Source organism: Mytilus edulis, chromosome 12 (genome assembly GCF_963676685.1).
Source record: "Mytilus edulis chromosome 12, xbMytEdul2.2, whole genome shotgun sequence".
Lineage (NCBI taxonomy): Eukaryota > Metazoa > Mollusca > Bivalvia > Mytilida > Mytilidae > Mytilus > Mytilus edulis.
This window is the reverse complement of record NC_092355.1, coordinates 22819116-22840917: the sequence shown is the minus strand read 5'-3', so window position 1 is coordinate 22840917 and position 21802 is coordinate 22819116. Positions and strand designations below refer to the sequence as shown.

The following is a 21802-nucleotide window of genomic DNA, read 5'->3' as shown; positions in this document are numbered from 1 at the left end:
ATAAATAACAGAGAATTATGGGGTGCTTAAATATAAGAAATATTGGTAATACACAATTAAAATGTACAAATGACGGACCCTTAGGATATAAAGAACCTATCGATACAAAACATATAATAATCATGCATAATCCACACCAAGACGTTGGAAATTCATAACATGATAACTTGACGTTATGTAATAAAAATGACGAAGTCACGATTTTTGATGTTTTTTTTGTCAAAATGTTGAGAAAGCGTCGCTTATATAGGGAAAACGAAGTCGGTGACTATATTTTGTTTTACATCATGTAATTGGTAAGACAAAGAAGAAGAAAATATTATTGATGAAAAAAATGAAGTGATTCGTGTAATTTATACAGGAAACCGAAAAATGTAGAAGAAAAACAAGGAGTTTCCCTACATATTTATGTGATTAAGTAACTTCCCGGACCATTTTAATAAAAATGGATTTTTTTCGAAAACGGTGACATACTTTTAAAAAAAAATTTCGGATGTATATTTTCAATACCTAACTGAGATCAAAATTATAAAAATTCTATAGACTGGTCATTTAGAGACGTGTATTGTCGAAATGCGCATCTGGTGCAGAAAAATTGGTATCGTTAATGTTATTACTACCACTGGGTCGATGCCTCTGCTGGTGGACTGTTAGTCCCTGAGGGACACCAGCCCAGTACTCCGGTACTGGCATGAAAATACGGATTTTTTTGTGTTATTAAATTTTCTGTTACAAAATATTAATTTTTTTTATAAATTAAGGAATGTATCTCCCTCATGCAAAGCTCTGATTCCTTTCACGGATTTGGCTATACTTTTTGGAACTTTTAGATTATAGCTCTTCAGCTTTTATATAAGCTTTGGATTTTACATATTTTGGCCACGAGCATCACTGAAGAGACATGTATTGTCGAAATGCGCATCTGGTGCAGAAAAATTGGTACCGTTAATGTTATTACTACCACTGGGTCGATGCCTCTGCTGGTGGACTGTTAGTCCCCGAGGGTATCACCAGCCCAGTAGCCAGTACTCCGGTACTGGCATGAAAATACGGATTTTTTTGTGTTATTAAATTTGCTGTTACAAAATATTAATTTTTTTTATAAATTAAGGAATGTATCTCCCTCATGCAAAGCTCTGATTCCTTTCACGGATTTGGCTATACTTTTTTGAACTTTTAGATTATAGCTATTCATCTTTTATATAAGCTTTGGATTTTTCATATTTTGGCCACGAGCATCACTGAAGAGACGTGTATTGTCGAAATGCGCATCTGGTGCAGAAAAAATAGTACCGTTAATGTTATTAATGATCCTTGACCTTAAATGACAATGCTAACAAATTACTAATGATCTCTTCCTATTGTTATTACCAGTCACAGGTTTTTGTTAGACAACATTTAATTAATGCGAAATAGCCTAATATGTGTAATTATTTCAGATATTAGTTTTCCATCTCCACAAAAAAAAAAAAAAATGTGTTCCTTAATATTATTCAATACAGTTTACATGTTTATGTTTTTATTTAACAACAAAAAGTCCTCCAAAAAATGATGTTATAACTCTAACGTGACAAAATATCGTGTTAACATTCTTCAAACAATTTACCAAAAAAAAAAAGGGAACGAAGTCAAATGTCAATATTCATCGATAGAATTATCTTTTTAAAAAATAAGTTATTTCCTCTAACAGAAATCTTGTAATAAATAAGTATTTTGACAAAAATTTAATGTTAGGAAAGGACTTTAACTGTACAAAGAGAAAAGTTAAATCGTGAAATTGGAACTTGATCTGTATAAGCAACACGACGGGTGCCACATGTTGAGCAGGATCTGCTTACCCTTCCGGAGCATCTGAGATCACCCCTAGTTTTTGGTGGATTTCGTGTTGTTTATTCTTTAGTTTTCTATGTCATGTTTACTATTGTTTTTTTTCTGTTTGTGTTTTTCATTTTTAGCCATGGCATTGTCAGTTTGTTTTCGATTGATGAGTTTGACTGTCCCTTTGATATCTTTCGTCCCTCTTCTGTAACCCTTGATAATAAAATACAGCACCAAATATCAAATTAATATCTTCACGAATGAATAAAATAAGTCTGGAAAACTGAGACATTTTGTATGCCGGACTGATAGATGGAGTGCAAACCTAAAGCCCCCCTTGACTTCGTCGGAAGGGTACTAAAACAAGATATTGAAAACAATGATTGTAGATAGGTAGTTATCTGCACTTTTCTCATTCAATTACTTTATTGGTCGTTTGAAAATCGCTTGTTATTTACGACAGTGATGTGGATGTGATGCGCAACATTGTGCGCAGAAGGCGCAAAAATTTGAACTCACGAACCTCTTTAACCCTGTAAATGCCAAGACCAAATTTAAAAATTGCCAAAACGTTAGAAACGTAACAATATATAACGACGTCATCGATAATTTCCTATGTTTCTTCTGCTTTCATTATCTATTGTTACACCTTTCTCCATGCATAGGACGCATACTTTTTATTCATTACACGCTGTGGCGGTTGAGAATGGTTGCGTATATTTAGGGAGAAGAGTAATAATCATTAGTAGTATAGAAATTATATAGTTGAATTTCGCAACCAAAAAAGAAGAAGAAAAGGAAACAATTGCAAAAAACAACAGTAAAAAAACAAAACAATGCTAGTTAAAAAAATCGATAGTTTTAAAAAATATAGGATAATGGAGAAGGTGCCTAACCATTTGATAGTCCTTTCATTGACGTATTTACCACATCTCCTTTTATTCACCTTGACTATGTACCACATCTCCTTTTTTTCATCTGTGGCGTATTTACAAAAAGAGGGACGAAAGATACCAAAGGGACAGTCAAACTCATAAATCTAAAACAAACTGACAACGCCATGGCTAAAAATGAAAAAGACAAACAGAAAAACAATAGTACACATGACACAACATAGAAAACTAAAGAATAAACAACACGAACCCCACCAAAAACTAGGGGTGATCTCAGGTGCTCCGGAAGGGTAAGCATATCCTGCTCCACATGTGGCACCCGTCGTGTTGCTTATGTGATTACAAATCCGGTAATTAGTCTATTTCGGTAGGTCACATTCATGAAAGGGAAGGGGATTGTAGTTACGACGTAAGGAACATATCCGATATCATTTGTGAAACGGTTATTCCATAACGGTCAACCAACTCGTGATGGCGTCCGTAAAATTTACGAAGGGATGATTTCAACTTCTCCTTTTATTCATCATTGTCGATTTTACCACATCTCCTTTTATTCGTCATTGACGTATTTCCACATTTACCTTCATTCATAATTGACGTATTAACCACACTTTCTTTTATTCATAATTGACGTACTTACCACATCTCCTTTTATTCATCATTTACGTATCAACCACATTTTCTATTATTCATCATTGGATTTTCCACATCTATTAATCAGTTTTGACGTATTTACCGCATCTCCTTTTATTCAGAATTGACGCAGTTACAGCATCTTCTTTTATTCAGAATTGACGTATTTACCACATCTCCTTTTATTCATCATTTACGTATCAACCATATTTTTTTATTATTCATCATTGGATTTTCCACATCTCTTTTTAATCAGTTTTGACGTATTTACCGGATTTCCTTTTATTCATAATTGACGTATTTACCACATCTCCTTTTATTCATCATTTACGTATCAACCATATTTTCTATTATTCATCATTGGATTTTCCACATCTCCTTTTAATCAGTTTTGACGTATTTACCGCATTTCCCTTTATTCATAATTGACGTATTTACCACATCTCCTTTTATTCATCATTTACGTATCAACCATATTTTCTATTATTCATCATTGGATTTTCCACATCTCCTTTTAATCAGTTTTGACGTATTTACCGCATTTCCTTTTATTCATAAATGACGTATTTACCACATCTCCTTTTATTCATCATTTACGTATCAACCATATTTTCTATTATTCATCATTGGATTTTCCACATCTAGTGGGAGATATTATGGACATAATTGTGCAAATCGTGATACAAGCATGAAATTTGGTATAAAGGTTAACTAAATGATACTTATAAAAAATCCGCTGCTGGCCAGAAAAAAAAATCACTTTTTCAAGATGGCCACCACACATTTTGAAAATGGCGTCATATCAAATTAGCCATTATTTGTTAATCCTTTGAAAGGTGTGTTTTATGTAAAATCCATTATAAGTTTTGATAAAAAGCAAATGACAGTTCATAAATAACCACTAGACAAAACATTAATGAACCTATAGGTGACTTCCGGTTTCAAAATGTCGGCAAAAGAGTAAACAATTTCGATTTTTTTTACTTTCAAGCAATTTTACAAGGGATTTTAATCATTGAAAGATGTGTAATGTATAATCCAATGTAAATTATGATAAAACGTTAAAAACAGCTCCTTAGTACGATAAAACAACACTTAAATGAAGAAAAATAGTGGTTTCCGGTTCCTCCTAATTAGAGGCAAAAAACGTAGAAAATATTTTAATAATTTTCATCAACTTAACAAATAATTACACAAGCATGAAATACAAGCATGAAATTTAGTATAAAGGTGGACTAAATGATAAGTAAAAGAAATCAGGTGCTGGCCATCAAATATTTCCATTTTTTCAAGATGGCCACCGATAATTTTGCAAATGGAGTCATATCCAGTTGAAATCCTTGAAAGTTGTGTTATAGGTATAATCCAATGTAAGTTTTTATTAAGCGTTAATAACAGTTCCTAAAGTACGAAAAAACAACACATAAATGACAAAAAAGAGTGATTTCCGGTTTCAAAATGGCGGCCAAATTTTTTAAATTTTTGTTAAGATTAAATGCCTTATTTTGATAGAAAGACAGGTTCGTTATCTTATAATTATCTGACAGTAGCCAATAACAAAACTCGTACAAGGAAGGACAGAACGGTAGCATTTACAGTCACCAACACAACTGGAATTTTCGCCTCCGAATTTCAAAAGTTCCCGACAGGAGGATGCAACTTTAACGGCAGCCGTAGAAGTCCTTTTTGGTTCCCAACTGTCATCGATTTGTTTCTTTCATCCAACCCTAATGTTCATGAATTGGTATATAAATCAGACTGAGCCCAAACTTATCCGCCTTGATACGCTGCTCTTTGGATGTGCTCCGGAAAAAAAAAACTCTTGTAGGCGGAACGACATCACAATGCCGCTGCTACCTGGGTAAACATTTACATCGTGCCTCGTTAACATCAAGTAGTGATGTTGTTCTGTCAGATATGATGCAAACAAATGCTTCATTTATGTCCATGTATGTGTCCTTATACTTCAGTAAAGAAATAAGTACGTCCCTTACATGTTGAAATACTTCCCATGTCATCCAAACTGACTTATTCCCTTAGTGTCACATCCACTGAATGAATGAAAGGAAGAGTAGCTATACGAGGACAAAACGCATTTGATATATCACGTACAGGAAGTCATCAAAAGTCTTCATTCCTGACAAAACCTTTTCTCAGTTTGTTTCACCACATTTTTGGAGTGCTGCAATTCTTAATACTACTACATCTGTGTGGGTGCTACCTTAAATAACCGTCTTACAACAATTTTCATAATCATGCCGATTATGGACAAATATTCGTATATCTGCTTCTCCATGCTTACAAGGGGTAGCTGGAAAGTATCCTTATTAGTCTATATAAAAGCATTTTTGTCGGCAGAAAATTCGTTTCGTTGTCATCTTCATAGAGAAAACTACTCCAGAACCCAACTTTTGTCTTTTTAGTAAATCTAACACAATGTCTACTCTTGAATACTTATCGATGAAAGATTTTATTTAAGATTGTATGACACAAGTGCAAAATCATCCAATATTGTTGCCCTACAAGGTGGCCTAAAATTAACCATTGCTGCCCCATCAACGGTAAATGCGTCAGAATTTGGATCTGCAAATTGCAAAATGTTTCAAGTGTATCCATTTGCACCGATTTCATTCCACTGTTTAAAATGACATCCGAAGACAAAAACGGAGGAACAGTTTGTCTTTATGGATTAAGAAATATTCCAAATCAGTTTGTCCACTGCGATAAGAAATAAAAGTCTAGAAAAGATATCTACAAAACGTTTACAGTTTTATTTTACCGACATAATAGGAAGTTGTTCTTTTTGATCTGGTTATAAGAAACCGGTTCTCCTTCGTTTTGTATTTGCTTTAAACGATCTTCAAATTATTTGCCTTTGATCTTTTAAGAGAAATCCTTTGTGTTCATTAAGTCGTTCATCTATTATAAAATGCCTAAAACCACTAGATCTTGCAAATTTATCTGATAGTCTACTGACTTCTGGTCCAGCTAACATTAATACGTCTAAATGGGGTCTTCTATGACAACACATATGTTACACGATCAAGACCTAAATGAATACGGTATCATGCTTTATATGGACTGTTTGTACAAAATCTGACTCATGAAATGAGCATACTACCAAATTCACAAGAAGTTTTTATTTTATAATTGAACGCCAGGAATTGAACTGTGGTAGAGATGACTATATTTTCTTACACCAGTCTATCAAATCATTTAACGTCACAGAGTCATGACATGATTATAACTTCTTTGTTTACCTTTCTTAAGCCGATATATACAATCCAAGCTAAAACACATAGAGTTATCTGATGCGCGTGTCTAGTGCTAGGTACATTTGAACATACATACAAGAATATGCCGTTCTAGGTGTTGCAATAATGGTTTTAGTGAGGACATATGTCTATCTACTTTCACGTTATATATCACCCAGAATTTTATAACAAGTCATTTCAATGTGAAATCCACCTCAAATGACGATAAACTTATCTTCTTTGTACAAATCAGGCGATTCCCACTGATTATCCATTACCAAAAGTGACTGATCTGCCGTTAATATTGATGTTTTTTTCCGTATTAACCACATTTTCCGTCTTATCCATCAAGTGCCTGATCATTGCAACTGAATGGGCTTGTTTTTAAACAGTGGCATCATAGATTTTACACTAACTTGCTTTTTAAAGTAATGAGATGAACTACGGTTTGCCCTGCCTGGTAGTGCATACAAATGACTCATTATGTCTATAAAGAGTTTGCGCATGCGCAAAATTATCAATTCGTGTCATAAACTGGAAGAATGTTATTTAACCAAATCATAATATCATTGAAAATCCCAAATCACTTATTTTATAGTAAATAGTTGAAATATTTTTTAATGAATTTTGTTAATTTTTTCGCGCATGCGCAAACCCTGTATATGTTAAATACTCATGTCTAGTGAATTATTCACATGTAAGGAAAGTAGCTACCAAACCTGACAGCTGTTTTTCACTAAAAGAAGGTAAACGAAATGTTTTCCAGAAAAAAATCAGTATTTTCAAACTGAAAAAAAACAGTCATTTTAGAAAACGACGGTGGCCATCTTGAAAAAATGATTTTTTTTAATGGCCAGCAGTTGTTTCTTTAAAAGTACATAATAATGATGCTTTGTTGTAATTTTCATGCTTGTATCATCATTTGCACAATTCCCTCGATTTTGCCTGCTAATATCTTCCACTAATCTCCTTTTAATCAGTTTTGACGTATTTACCGCATTTCCTTTTATTCATAATTGACGTATTTACCACATCTCTTTTTATTCATCATTTACGTAAGCTAATAAAATCCACAAGGAAAAAAGATGATATCCACGTAGGAAATTTATGAAGAATCAGTTGGAAATTCAAAATTCTACTGGAATGGGATGAATATCTATCTTGTCTTCTATAGTTTATTTTTAATTTCTTGTGTTGTACTTTTTTTTAACTGTGGTCTTCATTTTCACTCATGATATTATCAGATTATTACATGGCATTTTTCATATCGCATGTATTATCAGCCCTATGTACTATATCAGCACAAGAGCCACATGGCTTGAGGGCTGATAATACATGCGATATGAAACGTGACATGTTATGGTCTTTTTATCTTATGCTTCAACAATTGAGAAAAATAACAGATTCGTATATATTGATCTTTTTACATGGTTTCCAAATAGTCCAAAAAAGTTTAAAGAGTGAAAGTTCCCGGACGTTGGACCCCAAATTTAGTACATTCGATATGAAATCTTTCTATCATATGCCTCAACAGAGAAGAAAAACATTTTAATATGGCCGAATCGACCAAAATATTATTCATCAATATACATAATGAACACTGTTTGGAAGAGTCAACTTTTTTAAAGTAATTTTCTAAAATATGTTTGAAACTGTTAAAAAATGCATTTATTTAATAATTTGTTTGTATTTTTTTTAAAATTATTTTACACAATATACTTTCCAGTATCCAAATAATTGTTTTGTACCATACTTTGTAATGTTTTTCACTGAAAACGTAGCATATTATTTTCCGGAATTTTGCCGAGTATCACCGGAATGCCATGCGATAACGTTACGGAAAGTAGGTACTCTGTCCGCTAAAGTAACGACGTAATTTTACGATCTGCCGTCATACAATATTTAGTTTTGTTTTTTCGGGAAAGGCATGTGATAACAGTCGAAGCATGTGATAAACTTTTCCTATCAGCCCGTTAAGCACCAATTCGAAAAATATGGAATTTACGTTAATTTAAAGCTATTATCATACAGTAAAAATCATATGTTATTTAGTCTAAGTAATGATAAATATAGTTACAATATGCAACTGCTGATAAAACTCATTTATTTAGATGTATCAGTAACATAATGCTTTGAATTCGCCGTAAAATATATATTTGGTTCCCTGATTATAAGACATTGCATAGTTACGTTCTATTTATTCTTCGTCTTGCATTTTAATTGTTTTTGGTTGAAGGAGAGCAAGAGTGACTAATTAGGACCACCGACCTTCCGCGGGAAATCTTACATTAAATTTAAAAAAAAAAGTTATTTAATAAAGTTAATTACATCTTTTTAGGGGGGTCAGTTTCTTGAGAACTAATAGCACTTGCTTATTTTAGAAATCATTATTTTAAATAATGAATTAAAATTAATAACATGTGACAATCTTTGTTATTTGTAAATGTCAAAATGTTAATGTTACTGTTTGTCGCATAGAACTAAATGTCGGTTAAAACACAGACTACCACATTGAAGTCTTGATCGCTTTCTTCTTCCGTTATTTCGACTAGAACATACGACACAATCTTTCAATTTGCCGTTAGCTAGCCTTCGAAGTTCTTGCTTATTGTCCAACTCACCCAGGAATTAATCTCTTGGGTATTCTGTTGATAATCATTCAACTATCACATGAACAAATTGGAGGCGTCATAGTGGACGAGTGTTGTTTGAGGGATTTTTTTTTTTTATATAAAAAATGTTCGAATTTATCATAAATCTTTGAAAAAAAATACTCGGTTAACAATAAATTTCTTCCATATTTTGATGGGTTGCTTTTAATTCTTTGTGGCATGCTTCTTCTCAAAGTTCCTGTCATAAATGTCATACTTACAAGTAGAAAATATGGAAAAATGAACTTTCTAAAAACTGCAGAATCAATGTTTTGGAGGCAGAAAAGTAAGACAAAAGTAGATATCTCTAAAGCAAAGATTGTATTTTGTTTCAAACTGTAATATATGTGCACGAAATAAAAAAATTTTCACCTTAATTTACGATTACGAAAGCGTGTTGATCGCAACGTTCGGGAAAGACGGCCGTTTTTTAGTAGCACTAAGCATATTTCGTCTGTTATCGCTTTAAACCTAGCCATCAGAAATACACCAGAGATGACTAAACTGAAAGTATTTTAGCTCATACTGATTTTTAGGTATGTATAAAGCTTCAATTCAACCATTAACTACCGTAAATTTTCGATTTTTTCATAATTACGAACAGTTTGTTATATTTCCTGATCTTCCGGAAGCTTATACTTAGTTCATTAGATTGTATGAAAAATTTTCTTTTATAAACCGGTCTTTAACTGCCAAAATTTTTTAAAAGATAAAAGCGATTTCTGTTTGAAGTAACGAATGTCACTCTAAAAAAATGAACGTTTTCGCTTTTAAACGTCGTTCTGATGCAAACGTAAAAGTTGAAATAAAAATTACACGCTGAGATTACAATATCGATTTGTTTAAGATAGCTAGGCAAACTAAATCATGCTTCCCCGATCAAGACTATTTATAGACACGGAATACTAAATTGTGTGAACATTTATACAAGGAAACAAATAAAAATAAGGAAATTATGGCATGTTAGATTGGTTAAAAACACATTCATGCAAACATGAAGCAGCTGTTTCTAGACTGAACTGGTCAGTGGGAATTATACCAAATTGAATACGAAGAAAAAGAAAAGACATTTTGAATAAGAAAAAGCAAATTATTCAAAGGGGGCTAATGAGGCAAATATCTCCTGTTGGAAATTTAAAAATAAAATTGCAACAAAAGCTTGTCTTCAATGACTTCATATCAAATTGTTTTCACGGCGAATGTCTTGAAAGAAGCATGGTCCATGTTTCTGATTTACTTTTAGTTTTCAGTGTCGATTGTCTTTTGTTTGCACTTATGTGTCTTATCTGTACTAGGATTTGTCTTTTGTTCATTTATTGTCCTACTTTAATATGACTATAGTCGTGAGTGTAAATTTTCATTTGTAAATGTCTGGTTTCGCAATGTTGCATGTCCACCGATGTCCAGAAATATTTTAAGAAGATACAATGTATGATGCTACTGAACACAGAAACATTCGGCGTTTCTTTATGAAGAATTGAACTTTTAACATTAAAGGATAAAAAACTAGCTCTCTGTTTTATGTATTGCCATATGGTCTCTTACATTGAAGAGTTAAACTTGCATTAAGTCATCAGAAAAAAATAATTTCGTTTCAGAGAAAGAGTCAGCGAAACGCTCAGAATGCACGAGTTTGCGTCATTTTTTTCACAGCATCTTGAAGCCTCGAGCGATCGCCAGACCCCTTGCCATTTTCTCATTTCCACCTCGCTCTCGCTTCGCATGATGGTCAAGCATTGTCATTCATCTCGCAATCGGTTAATTTTTTAAGACCATAAGTGAATGAATAATTTGATTTTCTATCTCAGTACATGCGTATATATCAAATACTTGCCACTTAACTTTGAACCAAGTCACATCGTTTCATATAAAAAAAAATCAATCTACAGATGATAAAGCATTTCGTAGTTGGTTAGACTCCCTTGTGTGATAGTTGGTGTATTCATCAACCACCAGACAGATTTATTCAAATACAAAATATTCATGCATTGAATTATTTCAATTGAAATTTAAAAAAAATTAAAATCCTTTTATTCAACGAGTTTATTTCACTTATAGGTAACAAATCCGAAGAATTTTAGACTCTAAATTAATACTAAATATTGAATATTTCACAAACAAATTTACAAATATTTATTGCATTGTTGGTAACAGTTTTTAAACAATATCCGCGGCAAAATATTATAAAAGGATATTCAAAATTTTGCACAGAAAGACATATCCTTATAATAACTTTAATTAATATGTATCTGACAAATTAAAAGAAGCTTTCTTTTGGAGTTCAGTTCAAATAACAAGCACTAGTATACATTATACGTCTTTTTTCTGCTATTTGGTCGGATTGTTGTCAATTCGGCAATTTCCTGTTTTCATATTTATTAGATTTTGTAAAGTATGCTTTTCTGCTTTATTATTGTAATACATCAATGTATCCGAGTAGCTGCTATTGACCTATAATTAGGTGAAATATCTTTTTAAGACATGTCATAATGTTGTGGTTAAACCTTCAAAGTATACCTTAAAACCTATCATACTTTTTATTTTGTTAATGATGAAGACTCTTTGAAAATAGTCTGGAAAATATTCTACCGTTTTCAGAAGAAGATACCAACATAATATTATCTTAACATGGCCATATTAAATGTATTGTAATTCATAACGTATAATGAGATAGCTCATATTTTTAGTCCATATTTTGAAATTAATGTATAATTGGCTGTGTAAGGATATATGAATACGCAGCCATGTCCGGTCACAATAAGGACGAGTTAGGGATCTAGGGAAGAAAAAGTTTCACGCTTACTGCACGTTAACAACTTTTGAAACAACTCTTGTGTGGGTCCATGTGTGGTCTGTTTGTTGATGCAAGGGAGAAAAATTATGTCTCTATTCCTTATACACATGCACTCTCCCTATGCTTTATAGCTGGTGGCTGTTGAATTCCTTTTCTTTTCCCCGATCAATCCTTAAAATACCTTTTGAATATATTGATAATTTGTTCTCATCTTGAATGTATTTGAAGTATTTACCACATGAAACAACATGCAATAAATTTTCATCTTGACTCAAGAGTGAAGGGATTTGTATAACGGAACATGACAGCGACGTTACAACACAAATAATTTGAAATAAAAATCACAAAAACATATTCAGACACGCATCATATCAATTATGCACCTAATTTGGTTATCATATTTACTGCAAATTTTAACTCAAAGGCGTCGAAAAGAAAGACACACATCTTAGCTTCAAGTTACGATTTTTGTTCTTTAATCTATTATTACTACCTGATATCTTGAAAAGTCATCACGGTCTATGCTGAGGATTCATATGATAAGATAGATTGAAACTTGTTTTCTTTAATTGTATCATTTAAAAAAATTGTAGAACGGGTGGAGACATGCAGTTCTTCCCCCTTCCTTCCTTCCCCTTGACCCACAAACCGACCAATGGTAGCCTTACTAAATACTTGATGCACTTCTAAAAGAAGTAACTGGTATGTATTTAAGTCATTTGGTCAAGAAGTACATGTGAATAAAAAAAAATTAAAAAAATTAAAATAAAAAAAAAATCGTTTTTCAATGTTTTTGCTAACTTGTACAAATTCTCATATTTCCCTGTGCGAACTAAGATTTGTATGGACAATGATCATACGTTATTAAAAAAAGTTAATTTTTGAAATCTTTTTGCTTCTTCTGTGTATGACGTGTGCTGTGGTATTTATATTACTAAGTCTTTAAGTATTTTTAATGGTACTTTTTTAAATTGAATTTAAATTGAAATGTTGGCAGACAAAATGTATATATTTATGAATACCATGCAGATGCTTGGAGTCAAAGGTCAAACATATAAATGAAAACTTTGGTCCTATTATATTTCTACCATCTATATATTCCAAATAATACAAGCTTTTTGTGTATTTATTTCACTTTAAAAAATCCAACAGAGTCCCTACCGTTAATGTTATGTTCATGAAATTTTGATGATTTCTTGGTAAATAATTTTGTGGTGCTTTTGTGTTGTTTTATTCTACTTGGAGCGGGAATCGTGCATAGGTATGTATAAATAATTCATACTATACTTAATGTTTTAAATACAAAGCGTTGAAAACCGTTCTTTCCACTTAATTCAATTAGAGAAATGAAAAAAAACCCACCGTGAATATGTTTTTGCATTCAAAATGATTTTTGTTAATTCACAAAGAAATATTAAATTTCTGAGATGTTTATAATATAACATTATTTTCGGCAGCCAAATAAGAATACCTCTAGACTTTTGACTGCTTTTCTTCTAACTGTTGATAAATACTGTAAACGTTTTGTGTATATCTAAATATATTTACCTATGTTGAAAGACGTGCATACTATCGGATCATTAAAATACAACTTGTTTAGTCTCTAGGAAATCTTGTAAGATTTTCACTTGTATTTATGCTAAATAGGTGCAATTTGGGTACCGTTACGTTATAGGTTGTACATTGACTACATTAGTTCTTTTGAACATCGGAGAAATTGTGCTTATATTTCTTTCTTATTTTTAATGTGGGGATTGCTTAGGTTGAGGTGAAATAAATATTAGATAAGATTTAAGGAAATTCACATGAAGACGGAATTTTATTAAACTGTTTCTGTTAAATTTATACTGATATCTATAGATATATATATGATAAGCAAAGCCATGAGCCAACTCAATTACTTCCATGTTTAAGTATGAAAAAAAAGATATACTCTATCAATAATATGTATCAGTTTCATGAAAACAGAACTGCCAGAAAAGCGAATATGTTTACTTGTTTCAAGAACAATCTTCTTCATAATATTAGTTGTAAACATGAGCATAAATTAAAGTATGCTATTGTAGTAGCTCTTTTGTCTGGCATATTCTTTACACCACTTTCGCCTATAAATTCGGGGTCTTCAGCAATTTCTTACGGCGAAAAAAAAAAAAAAAAAACCGGAACCAATGCCATGTTTGAAATATTACGCAACTCTCCATTTGACGTCATAAATTCTTAGTCGACTTTCATATTCGTGCCTTTTTCTGTACTTTTCCTATTTCACAATGTGAATGGTATATGGGGAAAATGCACAGAAATATACAGCTAATAGAAGTAGTAAATGCCGGTCATATTTTTTTTTAACTATGCAATAAACATTTTAATTAAAAAAAAACCCACATTAATGCTATAAACCGTATCAGTGTATTTTTTAGTTTTGATATTGCATTTTACATGAAACGAGTGTATTAAGCCTCGGTCACACCCTACCGGATAGCACGAACAGACGACTAACGGATGAAAATAAATGTTGTCCGTTGACAAAATTGTAATCCGTTGGGAGTCCGTTGATGTACTGAGCGAATAAAACGGACGTGTAACGAATGCCTAACGGACACAAACCGGAAATGCAACGTACGAGAAACGGAAACGTACCGGACAGAACGGATGTCGAACGTACATCCAACGGACGAGTACCGCATAAAACGGACACCTAAAGGAAGCTTACCAGATAAAACGGATGAACAAGATATACGGAAAAATAAAAGGCGACAATAATAAAACATGTAAATCGCATTAATATTCAAAATGTTTCTGTGTAAATGGGTTTGGTTTGTTCTTCAAAATGCCGCCAAAGGACAATGTCTGGCCTGAATAAGAGCTGCATGATTGTGAAGACGTGCCCTTACCCTAAGACCGATTATGAATAATAAGAATTCATGAACCTTAAGAAATCTGACATGCTAATAATTGTCATTTCTTACGGGAAATTTTCAATTGGCCATTATCCGTTTCATCCGTTATACGTCCGATAGAAGTCCGTTTCTCATTCGTTCAACATCCGTTTTATCCGTTAAACGTTCGGTAGAAGTCGATTGGTGGAATTATTTTTCAGACCTCCAACGGATATATAACGGACACGCAACGGATACAAATCGGACGAGTACCGTACAAAACTGACGCCTAACCGTTGGACGTTAGTTCAATGCAATACACGTACCAAGATTTTGTTAGTATGAAGGATTTTCTTACACTTGTTTTACATTAAAACCTATAGTATTTAAAGTCATATGAAACGAGTGACCGGTGAAAAATAATGTTTTTCCAATTCTTGAACCAATGCATACCAACATCATAAACTTAGTCTTCTGTGCACGATTTTATCATTTTTTTTCGCATAAATTTCGTATAATCGTCATTTTTTTCCCCAATCGGTCAGTATTGTGAAAATATGGCAGCGGTAATTAAAAAAAAAAATTGTTTTTAAAAAGACATAACGTCGTATATGTTAAAAAAATATAAATATTTTTACCAATGAAGGGCCAAAATATTGGCCTTGTGGCATTTTTCAGATGTTACCGAGGCCAATTTATTGGGCCTATGGCAGAGAACTCGTTAATACCAATAGTGAAAATACATTTATTCCTGAGGTTGAAGGTCAAAATACTGTTAATTCAGAAATTAATGCAATATTTCTATATTTGCGAAAAATGCAAAGGTTTATAATTCCAATAAGTAACTCGCATTTTGAAATTTTTAAAATGAACTAAACGGGATTTTTTTTTCTCAATATCGTAGTTTATTCCAAAATACCAAAATCGCAATAGTTGTAGGGTTACCCGTAGTGGAAACTACTGGACAAAAAAAAAACTTCTTTTCAAAAACCACAAACATATATTAAATATATTACCTCAGCCGTATTTCGCATAACTTTTCAGAATTTTGGGTCCTCAATGCTAAACTTTGTAATTATTTTGCTTTTAATTATATTGATCTGAGCGTCACAAATGAGTCATATTCAGACGAAACGCATGTCTTGCGTAATACATTGTTAGCCTGGTACCTTTGATAACTATTGTGCACTTTCAATTTGACGTTGCTCGGTACTTATACATCCTCTCATTATATAATTGTAGATTTTGCTCATTTGCTTGGTCTATATTATAGCCCTTATGTTATCTTTTCCCACTTTTGTTTAAATTTTTTATATTTATAAATATTATAACACAAAGTTGACTGATGTACTCCTATATATGAGATTGTAACTTATTATGTCGGTTTGTTTATTTCAAAATTTGTTGTCAATATAATTGAATGAGCGACTTTCATTTTTTAAAGTGAGAGGTCTACAAACATAAATGTTATTCGTTTGATGTGTTCTAGCTTTCGATTTTGCCATTTGATTAGGGACTTTTCGTTTTGAATTTTCCTCAGATTTCAGTATTTTTGTGATTTTACTTTCTACTTATCACAGAAAATGCTTTTACAAATAGTTAATTTGACCCTAACCTGAAAGTGATTGCAACAGAAGATTTTTAAGTTTTAATCTTTAGCATTATACCCCAAATATATACAGAAAAAAGTAATATGAAATCTTACTTGAGGAAGACTAAAAAATCACCATTTAAAATTCCTGTGGAGATTTGCATTGAAAAGGGAGATAACTCTTGCACAAAAGGCAGAAATAGCAATACAAATTGATACAAATTTATAACTTTACCGCTTCTATTCATCAGAATGTATTGATTCTTTATTTTTTAGCGGTCTTTAGAGTATAACAAACAACTCTGAATGTGTTTTCGTATCTTTTATCAAGCTATAATCTAGATTTCGTAATTCATTAGTTGACCATTTATTGAATTTTTCAACATATCAAGGTAAATAATCAAAATTTAATAAAATAGTTAATGATGTATTCTTCTATTTGTGGTTTAAAGTTTCTTTTGACAAGTAAGATGCTGAAAAAAATAAAATATACAGATATAAACAATACCATATTTTCACATTATTTTTTCAAAATGGTCACAAAGCTTCAAATTTGCAATTTCTTTAATGAAAAATGCACAAAAAAAATAAAACTACCCATAACACTTCGGTTTTGTACATTTCATGAGCAGAAGATTATATAATTTAGTCAAATACAAACTTATAACCCCATCAAAGTATCATACTTTACATAAATTTCAAGAAAAATCAACCGAAAAAGACAAAAAAAAAAAGACTGAGTCTCATTTTTGCGGAGTTATGTTCCCTTCCAATGTTTATACACCTTATCGCTATTTGTCCGCCATTGCTGGATATCACACAGGTTCCCGTAAAATTTTGACGTCATAAAACAAAATATCTGACGCCACAATGGAAAAGTGATTGTTGTATGCGTCAAAAGTTCAAGCGGCTGGGTCAGCCGGCCGATAAGGCTAATAGCGATAAGGTGTATTTCCTTAGGAAATTAAAAAATGCTGATTTTGAGTTTTCCTCAAACTATATTTTATGGGAATTTTTTCTGTTTATATTAAGGACATAATGCTATAGTTTAGAACTAAAACATTTTCTGTTGCAATACACTTTATCGCTATTTGTCCGCCATTGCTGGATATAACACAGGTTCCCGTAACATATTGACGTCATAAAACAAAATATCTGACGCCACAATGGAAAAGTGATTGTTGTTGACGTCAAAATTCAAGCGGCCGAGTTTGAGGTTAAATCTTAGTTTGACTGGACTAATGTACCAGTCTTTTTATTTGATACGTCAGACTTTGTCGGAGGGACACATAATTCGATGTTGGGATTTATGCAAGCTTCTCATCATTGCCGTACCTCTTTTTAATATAAAAGACCTAAAATAAAAAGTATATGTTTCTACAGTGGCTCTCAAAATGGTTTACATTCACCCTTTTTCACGCTAAGAGCGCTTCTGTAACGTCGGTGGTTACCTGGGCGTTTGTTTTTCACTAAAACGCTTGAATCCAAGGTAAACAACAGTATTTCAAGGTGATTCATCGTGAAAATTACAGATGCCGTCGTATTGTTGTGTCCCCGGTTGCAAGGAAAGTGGAGGTCATAAATTCCCGAGTGACAAGGAACTAAATTTAAAGTGGAGAGTGGCAATAAGAAGAACAAACGAGACGAGAGGACTTTGGAGACCGGGAAAACATGATATTGTGTGTCATAATCATTTCACACTCTCTGATTACAAGAACACATTATTAGGTTAGTTTACCGTTATTTATTACGAAATGTGTTTGTATTTTTAAAACTTGTTACAATTTAAATTGATGCATGCAATTTAAAGGAAGAAACGTCGGATTGATTTTAATAATTAAAGTGTTTTAAAGATATATCTAGCTGCTACACAATGACAAATTTAAATGACGAAATTGGCATAGACATACATGTAGTGTTAGATTTTGTTTCTAAAAAAAATAACTCTTTTTCTTGTTAATCATGCATTTATCATACAGCAAATGAAATAAACTGGTTGACTGAGTAAAATTATATTGGGGTGGTATGGTGACATGTCTTACTGCATGAACACCTCACAAACAATAAAATATGATGTAATTTGACATATAATGGTTTACTTTTATTAATTGTTATTTGGATGGAGATTTGTCTCATTGGCACTCATACCACACCTTCCTTTATCTATATAGTACAAAGTATAGGTTTACTTGATGTTATTTTTGCAGAAACATGTTTCATCCTGAATGATTATGCATAATTTTTCTGTGGACATGTAACAGCCTTCTGTCGTCATCATCTATCCGAAATTAGAAGTCAAACATTCAAGTGACTGGTCATTTTGTGATTGATATTTTCCATATTTTAATATAATTTTCTGGTTTTTTTTTAAACCCCAAAAATGTTGGTTGAATGACTTAAATAGTTTCATCTTGACAACAATAGAGAAGATGTTTGTTTTAATTGTTTAAATACAAAAAATGCAAGATTTGTTTCAATGATTTTGTTAGAACTGCATGATTTTTTCATTGTTCGTGTTGCTTTGTGGTTATATTTTTCCATTTTAGGAAGATTGGAAAAAGAATGAGAACAGTAAGTTTACATACCTCAACAGAATTTAATACTGAGAACTTGTACATCCTGTACATGTACATTTTATTAATGGTCATGAAATTGATACAACATGAATATAAGCTTCTAATGTGTTACAATGAAGTTAAGTATTATAATATACCGTTTTAAAACAGGTATGCATGTTAAGAATTCTGTTTTTACCTGTCAATAGTTGTACTTCAATTGAATACACAACAAAACAATTTTGTAAGCTAATTATTGTGCCCATTTCTGAAAAAGTTATCATTTATCAAAATTAAACAAATACATGTATACATATGTATACTATTATATAATAAAACATAAAGGAAATGAGTGAAAAACAATGACAATAAATACATATATCAAACAAAATTATTCAAGTTATAGGATACACTAGAGTCACACTAGTTCTGGTATTTTGAGTACATATAGAAAGTACTTGTTGAGATTCATACTTTTTTTCTCTTATACTGGATTGATACAGATAATTTTTATTAATCAATTTAATCAATCATTCATGTATTATCATTATTTATGCTTTTGAAGATTTGTTAACTAAATTTATCAGAAAAAAATACCTTGCACTGTACGTGTCCACATTTGTAACAAGAGTAAAGATTTTGTTCAAGTAAGTATAAAAAAGAAGATGTGGTATGATTGCCAATGAGACAACTCCACAAGAGACCGAAATGACACAGAAATTAACAACTATAGGTCACCGTACGACCTTCAACAATGAGCAAAGCCCATATGCATAGTCAGCTATAAAAGGCCCAGAAATGACAATGTAAAACACATTCAAACGAGAAAACTAACAGCCTTATTTATATAAAAAAAAGAACAATAAGACAAATATGTAACACATAAACAAACGTCAACCACTGAATTACAGGCTCCTGACTTGGGACAGACACATTCATACGTAATGTGGCGGGGTTAAACATGTATTGATTATCCAACATTTTTCTGATTTAGAAAATAAGATCAGGCCTAAATTAATATATTGTTTGTTTCCCAAATCCGTCACTGCCTAGGTAAAAAGCTGGAACAATATCTGTCCATATGGCAAACCTGAAAATTTGAAATGAATAAAACAATATTTGAAATTGTTTTTGACAATAAAAATTTCTGAGTCGGACCATTCTTTCAGTCAGGATTGGGCAAACAAACAACATTTTTTTTAGGTCTGATCTTATTTTCTAAATCAGAAAAATGTTTGATAATCAATACAATTGACTTGGCCCTGCTGCTTATAAATTAAAATATAAATGTGTGAAACTTCATACATGTACAGGATACATGTATGTTAATTTGGGGCTTATAATTATGATACTAGTATAATAAAATTAATAAGTTAATACAACTAGTGTGCTTAATGGGTTTATTTTTATTAGGTGACAAGAGTAGACTCAAGAAGGATGTTGTACCCTCGGTCTTCCCTTTTCGTCAAGAAGCTATTGTAAGCCCAAGAGCATTGAGGATGAAATCCAGGGATCATGGAGATTTGGTCAGTAAAGACAAGTCTATGGAAGGTATTGAAAATGGCATACAGTATGAGGTTGAAATTGAGACAACAAGTAATGAGCGTCCTATTGAAGTAACAGATGAGTCAGACATAGGGAAGGTTGCTGAGGATAAGAATGTTCAGTGTGGATTGTTGGGTGACTACTCCATTGAAAATTTCATAAATAACCCCAAAGCAGTATCCTATTACACAGGATTTAGTTGTTATGATCATTTCATATTCTTGTTTCATTCACTTGGCCCTGCTGCTTATGAATTGAACTATAAATGTGTGAAACTTGAACCAAAAGACCAATTGTTTCTTACTTTGATGAAAATTAGATGTGGAAAGGAAGATTTTGAGCTGTCTTTACTTTTTAATATTTCCGAGTCTACAGTATCCAGAACCATTAATACTTGGATAAACTTTTTATATTTTCAATTGAAAGATCTTGATATTTGGCCCTCAAGGCAAGTTGTAGATGAATTTATGCCTGTGGATTTTGGAAGGAAATTCCCAACTACAAGGGTTATTTTAGATGCCACAGAAATTCCAATCCAAAAACCATCTGATGTTAACAACCAGAGTGTTACATGGTCGTCGTACAAGCATAGAAATACCATCAAAACTATGGTTGGTTGTACCCCAAGAGGTGCGGTGTCTTATGTTTCAGACTGTTATGGTGGGTCAGTCAGTGACAGACAAATTATCGAAAATTCACACCTACTTGAAAATGAAATCTTTGATTCTGGTGACAGCATTATGGCAGATAGGGGTATCATGGTGCAAGATCTTTTTGCAAACCAAAATGTATTTGTGAATACACCTACCATGCTGAAAGGGAAGTCCCAATTAGAACCAGAGGAAATAATAAAAGACCGTAGAGTGGCATCCAAGCGTATCCACATTGAGCGTGTCATTGGATTAAGCAAGAGATTTAAAATTTTAAAATATGAACTATCAAGTAGTAAATTTCCTCTAAGTAACAGAATTGTATTTGTATGCTTTGCTTTATTGAATTTCAAGAATGCCATTGTGGATAAATTAGCATAAGGAAATCACATTACTGATACATGTACAATAGGTCTTTTCCCTACATTAATATACAATTTTCTTCTACATTTAAGTAAAAAGCAGTCACACTACTAAATTTTACAGATATATATTATATTTGTTCTTTTGTAAGCAATAAATTAACTTCTGTATATATACAG

General features: G+C 32.2%; 1 protein-coding gene across 1 annotated transcript; it reads left to right on the top strand.

The window, feature by feature from the left end:
• Window positions 1-17943: 17943 nt before the first annotated feature.
• On the top strand, window positions 17944-21723 carry LOC139498050 (uncharacterized). The gene is made up of 2 exons (XM_071286355.1): window positions 17944-18238; window positions 20479-21723. Exons 1-2 carry the CDS (start codon window positions 18043-18045, stop codon window positions 21639-21641), a joined length of 1359 nt encoding a protein of 452 aa, XP_071142456.1. The 5' UTR covers window positions 17944-18042; the 3' UTR covers window positions 21642-21723.
• The last annotated feature ends 79 nt before the right edge of the window (window positions 21724-21802 follow it).